The 9,870-nt window shown below is 41.2% G+C and overlaps 1 protein-coding gene across 2 annotated transcripts; it reads left to right on the plus strand.

Annotated features, from left to right (window-relative positions):
• Positions 1 to 1,656: 1,656 nt before the first annotated feature.
• LOC109634427 (von Willebrand factor A domain-containing protein 5A-like) lies at positions 1,657 to 9,788 on the plus strand. Of its 2 annotated transcripts, none has more exons than XM_069534472.1 (20): positions 1,657 to 1,816; positions 1,938 to 2,017; positions 2,647 to 2,849; positions 2,954 to 3,176; positions 3,892 to 4,058; positions 4,163 to 4,277; positions 4,367 to 4,542; positions 4,628 to 4,716; positions 4,817 to 4,961; positions 5,556 to 5,635; positions 5,714 to 5,828; positions 6,420 to 6,578; positions 6,696 to 6,799; positions 7,240 to 7,460; positions 7,773 to 7,799; positions 7,931 to 7,987; positions 8,587 to 8,760; positions 9,089 to 9,258; positions 9,386 to 9,509; positions 9,615 to 9,788. In XM_069534472.1, the coding sequence occupies exons 2-20, from the start codon at positions 1,978 to 1,980 to the stop codon at positions 9,686 to 9,688; spliced, it is 2,463 nt and encodes an 820-aa protein (XP_069390573.1). In that variant the 5' UTR covers positions 1,657 to 1,816; positions 1,938 to 1,977; the 3' UTR covers positions 9,689 to 9,788. The 2 variants fall into 2 exon arrangements, with proteins under 2 accessions (XP_069390573.1, XP_069390574.1); XM_069534473.1 differs by having other exon boundaries at positions 8,590 to 8,760.
• The last annotated feature ends 82 nt before the right edge of the window (positions 9,789 to 9,870 follow it).

The raw sequence follows: 9,870 nt of genomic DNA on the forward strand, positions 1-9,870 counted from the left end.
AAAGAAGGCTGCAAATTAGGTTATTGCATGCTTCCTGTTCACTTGTGGTAAATTACCCCAGATTTATTTTCTGTGCTGATGGTTTGAGAAGATGATTTTGCTTCAGCCAGATTATCCTCACAGAACAGTTGAACCACCACCAGGTTTACAATCACAACCTCTACTTTTCATTTCTTGGAATTGAATGTACACACTGTCAATTTTTTTAGTTAAAAATGAAGCTGTACAAAATGCAGAACAAGATTTTTGACATGATGTAAAGTTCAGTCAACTTAGGTATTTTATTTGATCATGGATACAGACTTTTGAAAGCTGACAAAGAGCAAACTTTCAAAGAAATACACTTGTGGAATAGTATAGTTTGTAGTATATCGTGCACTATGTGTTACACTGTCTATCTGTTTACACCTTTAAATAAACAGAAAGTGTCTCAAAAGAAATTTCTGGACGGGACACCAAATAGATATAGAGATAAATAACTTAAGGGTTGTACCAGCATGTTCAAATTTTTTAAATAATTATATTGCTAGTCATAATAATAATTATACCAGAGCTTTGAGAAAACTTCATGAAACTTTATGCTTTGACTTTTTAGTTTGGTCCATATCCCATCCACTGATATGGAGGAGGCAGAATTTACAACCTTTATTGCAACCAGTGATGATGTGGTGATCGAGACACTTCTGCTTCACTTTTTGGGAGCAGTAATTCATCTTTATATACAGTCTATGGTATAAACACTGTCCTTGTCAGGACCAGAAGACCCTGTGGAGACCAAAGCTTGGTCCTAATGTGGCAAAATGTCAATACTAAAGTTCAGTCAGAAAACTCACATTCAAATGTTTATTGCAGCAGTAGAACAGGTTTCTGTTTGGGATGGATTGATGGATGATTTCTATAGATAACAAAAAAATGTATTACCTCTTTACCATGCACACCATTCCTAAATAAAAATACACTTACAGAAGTCCATTAAGTCAACAAACATCAAAAACATAGTTAGTTATGATGAATAATAGATGGGCATCATGCAAAGGACAGAAATTGATTCTCAAACAATTGGCACAATAAACTGAAACAAACTGACTGGTGGATGGAAGCATTGTCTCAAACATAACATTGGCTGGATACACCCAGACTAGGGATGTCCAATCTGAAATTTTGGTGCCACTATTCTTGTCAGAGGAAATATCACGGTTTCCCCATTTTCACAAATATTTATACAGGAGACGGAAAAAGACACACAACAAACAATATATAGCTAATGAAGTAAAGCATGCATTTTTATCATCAACAATATCCAGGTAGGTTTTTTTATAGAGCAACGTTTGGCTATTTAAGAGTAATTTATGTAAGTTATTTTATTTAGTGTAGCTGTATGGGACTTTTATTCTGAGGGGTCACCGACGGAAGTTCTGCTTAGGGAGCGAGGTGTTGACTCGCAGTGAAAAAGTAAAACAGGTAAACTGTCCAGACACATTGTTCATGTCCTTATCAAACTGTTGCTGCCTCCATCATAGCTGATGAAACACTCGGCTACAGTTAAAATGGCTGATACGATGAGAGAGAGTGAGAGGTGTGTGTGTGTGTGTGTGTGTGTGTCAGCCACTCCTTGGGAGTTGGTCAGAAACCGGAAGTAGAAAAAGGATTTGTCCTATTGTAAACTCGACCGTTGAAGTTTTACGACAACCGTTGGTGGAAATAAAAACCGTTACTCTATGTTCCCTCTTCTCAACCGCCGCTTCAGTGGCTGAAACGTAACTCGAGAGAGACCACAGACAACCACAGACCTTCAATTACCAAAAATCACAGACAGGTAAATTCCTCCCCTGACCTCACAGAATGAGCCTTCAGGTTCTCTCTTGTCCACTGTGTCCCGGTGTGTCCCGGTGTGTCTCGCTGTGTCTCTGACACTCGCATTGTCTGTCTTTTCACAGGGAGAGCTAGCTTGACTGTGTGACGTGCTAAAGTGACATAATGGACTACTGTGGTCTACTAACTGACACCAAGAAGCAAGGTACACAGCTGTCCTACTGTACAACCAATATTTTCTTTATGTTTTAATCCCCCAGAAAGTGGATTTGCTAACTCTTCTTTCTAAACAACGGCCTCACACATTAGACTGGCCTGTACATTTTATAACAGTTACCTCATTTTTAACTATTAGCTTGCAGGAACCACAAATCGATTTGACTAATATTTGAAGAGCAGTTGCCTCATTCTCAGTGATTGATTCTGTTTTTGGTTGAAGATTTGATAATTTTAACCTTGGGTGTTTGGGCTCTGATACAACTGGATGCGTAATTTGAAGACCTGAAATTCAGCTCCAGTACCTTCTGTTGTCTAGTACTGAGGCTAAGACATTTATTGATTCATTGATTTTTATTATTGATAATTTATTGCCTCATTGTTGATTTCTCTGTATGTGCATAAACATTAAGGGGAGTGTGAATATCTTGTCTGGTATGTGCTGATATTTGTCCATGCAAGTGTGTGTTTTGGGGCTTTAGGGTGGCAGGAGAGGGTTTTTTAAAACAACTTTAAACCTCAAAGTAAAATATACATATTTTTGCTTTAAGGGAATCGAAAATTTCTGTTCAGGAAATCTGTTCCAGTTCACTGTGTTTACATCTGTTTGCCGTTCAGTTCCCCTGAAGAGCATTGAGGTGGAGCTGGAGGTGAGGGACCATGTGGCGACAGTGGTCTCCACTCTGAACTACGAGAACAAGGAGGACAAACCTCTGGAGGCTGTTTTTGTCTTCCCTCTGCCTGGAGACGCTGCTGTCTGTCACTTCAGTGCTCAGATTGGACAGACACAGCTTGTAGCTGTGGTTAAGGAGAAACAGAAGGTGAGCTGGACAGTGACGTCTCACTCACAGTGATGGATCTTAAAAAACAGATCTTAAAGTAAAACACAGAGAATGTTGCTCACGTGTGTCGTCTGTGTCCTCAGGCTCATGAGGAGTATGATGATGTGCTGAGCTCCGGACAGCAGGCCTTCCTGTTAAAGGAGAGCGAGCAGAGTCCAGATATATTCACTCTGAGTGTGGGCAGTCTGCCTCCAGGAGAGAGCGCCTCCCTCAGGCTGGAGTACGTCACTGAGCTGGCTGTGCAGGCGGACGAGGGGCTGAGGTTTTGTCTGCCTGCTGTGCTCAACCCTCGCTACCAACCTCAAGGTAGGAGGGCCAGCTAGCACTTTGAACCATTTTACTGAAACGGTCAATTACCATGTGACATGATTGTATGCATGTCAGTTGGCATTATTGTAAATGGACTGTATTTATATAGCACTTTTCGAGTCTTATCAACCGATGACGTTGAACAGTACAAGTTGCATTCACCCATTCATACACTCAGCACTTCTTTAGGCCCACCATTCATACAATGCCGACACAGCAGTCAGGGGCAATTTGGTCTTCAGTTCCTTGCCTATTGGAATGCAGAATGGACCTCCTCAGCCACAGCCGCCACAGTAGTACTAGGAAAGAGGCCTGATATGGTGTCATGCATGGCTCTGGGTTTTCACATAACTTAGGATTTGATAGTACATTTTTCTTATTTTTGGACATGCTACAGCTGCATGGCCCGAGAGATGACAATGGCAATGTCAGTCAGTTGTTTGGCATCTGGTGAAATGTCATATTACATATGACATATTAATCGTGTCTGGAGGATGAATCACCATTTGTCCAGTGCTTTGCTTTGTTACCAACAGCCAGCAAATGCCAGCATAATAATATAGGACATGAAGTCAGCATGCTACATAGTTTAATGGCTATACACAGCCATCCTTGAATAGCCACTAGCATCTTGTTTTAGTTTGCCCTGTGCCTTTTACTGAGATTTTGCTTAAATGAAATATAATGCATTTTTGATCATTTCTAATTAAAGGTAGTGAAGGTGCCAGTGTGCAGGTGACCTCTGTTCCAGCCTCTCTGGTTCCCTACAGTCTGTCTTTTTCTGTCCGAGTGTCGTCTCCTCGTCCAGTCTCTAAAGTAGAGTCCAGCTCCTCTCTGGAGCCTCTCCAGTATGTCAACACAGAGCAGACCCAGGCCACGGTAGGAAGACTGCTCCCATGTCTGCTGTGTGTGGTTGTTCCTCAGCACTGAGAGCTACGTATATAACTGTGTTGATTTTTATGAGTGTGCTTTGTGAACTGCAGGTCAAGTTGGCTGCAGGACACAAGTTTGACAGAGATGTTGAGCTGCTGATTTATTACAAAGATGCTCACCAGCCCACTGCTGTGGTGGAGGCAGGACAGGCCTCTGCTGAACCTGGTGAGTGAAAACTAGTCAGGTTGTTATTGCCCGACATTGGGAGTTGTTCATCCTCATCATCAGACATGTTGGAATAAATGATGTTTCAGGGAGTCTGATGGGTGACCCAGTCGTGATGCTGAGCCTGTACCCTGAGTTCCCCCAGTCTGTGATGTCTTCACTCGCCTCATGTGGAGAGTTCGTGCTCCTACTGGATCGATCTGGGAGTATGGGTTGTCCGAAAAGTGACATCAAGCAAACAGAAAATCGAATTGCCAGTGCAAAGGTATTCAGCAAGTTTATCTGTCATCAAACCTTTCATAGTGACTCACACACAGTTTTCTTCACCATCTTTTCTCTGCTTTCCTCAGGATACTCTCATGCTCCTGTTGAAGAGCTTACCAATGGGCTGCTACTTCAACATCTACAGTTTTGGCTCGAGCTTTCAACACATCTTCCCGTAAGTCACCTCACATCCACACAACAGATCTCTTCCTGTCCTTGTTGTTAATGCTTGTGAATGTGTGTTTGCATGTGTACATGTATGTGTGTGATGGCAGTAAGAGTGTGGAGTACAGTGAGAAGAGCTTAGAAGAGGCTCTGAAGATAGTCGAAGCGATGCAAGCGGATCTGGGAGGAACAGAGATTCTGAACCCCCTCACACATATTTTCAGCCAGCGCTGCATTCCTAATCAACCTAGACAAGTAATACACACACACACACACACACACACACACACACAAAAATAAACACACACACACACACATACACACAAACCCACAAAGAACATTACACCAGTATCAACAAATAAAGGCTATTTCTCTATTTGTTCCTATACTGGCAAACAAAGACTTTTTAGATCTGATGATCACACTGCTATAACCAATCTGGCTGTACGCTAAGTTAACCCTAAAGAAATACAGAAATAATTCAATAAATGTAGAAATAAATCAATTCACTCATTCAGAAATGTTCTTTCCATCGCAAACTGTATTATTAATTCATTTGTTTATGTAATTATTTATTTATATAATTTTTCTTCATATTGTTTAACATGCATGTCATATCAGCACAGACTTCCTAATGTCTTTTTCTATTTAAGCATGTTCAAATCTGAACCAACAGGACTGTTTCTTTAACGTTCATACCAACATGTTTTATTTGACTCCACCATAAAAACCAGTTGTGTTACTAGAGAGGCATCTTAACAATGCTCTTACAGAACTGTGTACAAGACTCTGAATGTTACTGGGTGTGCTGGTATGTACAGTAACTCCTGTCAAAACTCTCCTCCTCAGCTTTTTGTCTTCACTGACGGAGATGTGTGCAACACCAAAGAAGTGATCAATCTGGTGAAGAAGAATTCAGATTTCCACAGGTGAAACCACAGAGTCCTGCTCACAGTGTGTCCCATGTTGTAGTGCTGTCTGTAAAACTGTTTACATCTGTATTGTAGGTGTTTCTCTTTTGGGATCGGAGAAGGGGCCAGCTCTGCTCTTATCAATGGGTTGGCCAAGGAAGGAGGAGGTCATGCTCAGTTCATCACAGGAACTGACAAGATGCAACCCAAAGTAAGATATGGCAAAGCTGTTGAGTTACAAACTGTTGAAACAACTCATTACAAATCATGGCTTCAGTAAGTTAAAGCTCAAGCCGTTTTCAGACATGATCTCTGGTGGATGTCTGGAGAGTTGGGTACTGCCTCTCTCAGGAGTTTGCCTTTCACACATGAACAATGCAGCAGGAGATTCTCTGCTCAAGCACATTCAAAACAACACAGAAATCTCCAGTGTTCAGGTGATGGGTGGTGCAGCAGGCTGAGGCAGGACATGATGTATAAATCAGCACATCAACACTAATGTTGCTCCTTATCGCCAAAAGCTCTCTTGACATATTTGTCTGTATCTTTCATGGCTCCACTTTTTTATCCTGAAATATTTGTTTTCTTTAATTTTTGCATTTGTCGAGCATTAGAAACAACATCAACAGTCCCACTAGCTTGCAGTGAATCCTGCCGAGGATCTTCTGCTGCCTGCAGACTTTTTCTAGGGGACTGGCCTGTGAAACTCCACAGATTGTCTGGAGGATCTCTGGAGTTCAGTGCATGTCTGAAAGCAGCTTCAGTTTCTGTTTACTTTTGGAAACTGTATTTTCCCCATCAGGTGATGCAGTCGCTGAGATACGCTCTGCAGCCAACTTTGGTAGACATCTCAGTCACATGGGATTTGCCTCCAGGAGTGTCTGTCACTGTTCTCTCACAACCAATCACAGCCCTTTACCAGGGTCGAAGGTCACTGATTTATGCCCAGATCACCGGACAGGTGGGTGCAGCACCATCCTATAATGAAATACCTCTCTGCTCTGCATATTATTATACATCATTAAATGTTCATCAGTAAGAATACCATGTATAACATTCAATTCTTAATATTACTCAGAGTTCAGAGGCAGCAGAGGGCTGTGTGACAGTGAAGTACAGCCTGGCAGGTCATCCCTCTCAGAGCCAGCTCCGTTTCCCTCTCAAACCTGCAGAGGACGTTGGGTACAAATTTTGAGTCATTAAGATAGAATAAATTAACTTGAATAGCTGGAAAATGCACCAAGCTGTACGAAACAGGATGTTTTTGAATACAAGAAACACTGTTACATGTCGTTAACTCCACTTAGTGACAAAACAAAAGACTTGATGGTATTATTCATCTATAAATTTGAAATGTTTCAGCACAGTGAGTGACACATTTCTATTTCTATCAATAAAGATTCTTCTTTTTCGTTCCATAGGAATCAAAACTTACAATGGTAACTTTACATCTCTAAAATCTAGGGTTCATGTTCACCACTGACTTTTTGTGTAGCTCATTAATAAGAAAGTCAAAATGTAGCAGTAATGACATAAATGTTATGTATTTATACTGAAAAGTAATCTGATGTTTTTAGACCTCATAAGACGTTTTAGCTCCGTGTTCACTCTTCTGTCTGCAGACTAACAGTCCACAGGTTGGGTGCTCGGACTCTGATCCGCTCCCTAGAGACAGAGGAGAGTGAACACAGAGGACAGCAAGATGAAGGAGTGAAGGGGATGGTGGTGGAGCTCAGTGTCCAATCAGGAGTGAGCAGCTCCTTCACGGCCTTCATCGCTGTCAACAAAGGCAACAGCGAGCCGATTAAAGGACCTGTGGTGTGCAGATATGTTCCCATACCTAGTAAGGAGTTTTTTCAAATAGCAAAGGAAAAACGGATACCAAGGGTTTGATGATTCAAGACGTTTTGACCAGTGTCTATGCTGTTGGTCCTGTGTGTGTTGCCATAATAACGCTATACTTCTGTGGTGTTGCCTGTAGTGAGGGGGAGCCCATGTAGGTTAGACTTGAATCTAGCACATCCCCCTATTTTAAGTACACTTTAACTTATTGTGAGTTTTATAAATGAGCTCAGAAACCAGTAGTTTACTCACTGTTTTTTATTCACTAATTCTCATGTTGTTCACTCAACCTCAAACTTCTTATTCCTTGAAGAATACACGCATCCAATCGGAGGGAAATGTGAGTAATACACACAGACATTGTTTCTATTCAAACAGTAAATTGATGTAAAGATTGAAGAAAACAACACATTTTGTGAGGTTGGTTTTTGTCTTGACTGCTTTAATTTCTCTTAATCTTAATGCCCTTAGTGCTGGGTGGCGGTAACATGGATTGTCAGCAGTATGACGACTTACCTGAGGACCTCTGTAAGTACAAGGCTGAATTCAATTCAACTTTATTTGTATAGTACCAAATCACAACATACATTCTTTCAAGTCACTTTACATAGTAAGTTCGAGACCTTACATACGGGCAAACACTTGGCGACTGTGGAGAGAAAAAACTCCCTCATTAACAGGAAGAAACCTTGAGATCCAGACTCAAATTGAGCATCCACCTGTCTCAAGGAAGAGGCTGGAGGAAAAGAGCATAAATATTTATTTATATATAGCATATAATGATATATAGCACCCGTTAATACTAATGATAATGATGATACTGATGATGTTGAGTAGTGTCAGATCAGGAGTCAGAGATAAGGGCTAAAGGGTTGTTCAAAATGAGGCTGCTCTACTATTAACAAAGTCCTCATGAATGGGAGCTGCACATAAAACACATCTGTGTACTTAAAATGCAAAAGAACCATTTGTTTCTCATATATATTTTGTTCACCAGCTGAGAAATGTACATCTTGATTTGTCATTGTCCCGCATTAAAGAGCTATGTCATTGTGCTGGGTGACATCTTGCCTCACCATTAGAGTGATGGCCAGTGGATTTATTGTCACACCACTCTGCTCTCCCAGTAGCTTGTAAGAAGGGAGCAAGTTCTCAAGCAAAGTCTGGCGGCTTTTTTCCTGGTATCAAGAAGAATTTCCAAGCTGTGGGGAAACCAAAAAAATCTTCGCTGGGAATGAGAGCTGCCCCCCATCAGGCTCCAAGACAGGATGGGATGTCCAGCTCCATGTATGATTCAACTTGTAAGTAGACCAAACCTGCCAAACCTCCATTAATGATGTATTTTGTTCTTATTTACTCTGCCTTCATCAGACTGGTATCCCTGTAGTAGCCTCTAGTGAGTAGACTAATGCATTTTGTAGTCTTTTGTAGGCATTTTTGATCAGGCAGAAACAAGTGAATCATTACCTACAGCAAGGGGGTTATGTTTTGGTCTGTCTTCTCCTGGAACATTAAGAGATGTTTTTCAACACTAATTCATGGATCTTGATGGAGATATGAAAGCCTCAATGATTAAGTGATGTAGCTATGGGATAAATGGATAGATGTTCGTATTCTTTTTTTCTTCAGACTCAAGTCTTGGAGAAAATGACTGCACCCTATCCATACAGCCACCCAGAGACCCTTTGCTGCAGCTGGTGTCCCTGCAGAAGGCATCTGGCTGCTGGTTGCTTGATCCGGATCTGGCTGCTGTACTGGGAAAGACCAGCGAGGAGGTGGAGAACACAAAGCCTCCATTGGTGTGTTATTATCAAAAATTATGACACAAATGAATAAGGGGTTCTTGTTTTAAAATTATGCAGTGATATCATATAAAGTTGTTCATTTGAAAGTGATTATTTTTAAAATATATATTTGCTGAATTAGGTGAACCAGGCAGTGTGGGCCACCATTCTGGCTCTGATCTGGCTTCATGGCTTCAAGATGGATGCAAAGGAAGAGTGGGAGCTTCTGGCTATGAAGGCTGTGTCCTGGCTTCGTGCTCAGAACGGTAATGATCATAATATTAAGAGCTAATCTGTTGTTTTTAACAATGCATGCCAGGTAACATTAGCTCCTGATGATTTGTATTGTGTTTTTCTTTGTTTTTTTCCAGCACCATCAAAGTGTGTGGAAGCTGGAAACACACTGTTGGGTTGCAATGTGCAGAAAGATGCCCTGGGGCTCTAAGGATTTAATTCAACTGCAGTTTAACTCTTTTGTATTGCTGCGCATTTTACAGCATTTATTTTGTCTAACTTCAACCCAACAATAAAGTCTTGTTCTATCACGTTTTTCGTTTTCATTTGATGTTACCCCTGCAATGGAGGTTATGTTTTCACCCGTCTGTTTGTTGTTTTGTAAGCAAGATT

The sequence above is a fragment of the Paralichthys olivaceus genome, chromosome 11, assembly GCF_024713975.1.
Source record: "Paralichthys olivaceus isolate ysfri-2021 chromosome 11, ASM2471397v2, whole genome shotgun sequence".
Classification (NCBI taxonomy): Eukaryota; Metazoa; Chordata; class Actinopteri; order Pleuronectiformes; family Paralichthyidae; genus Paralichthys; species Paralichthys olivaceus.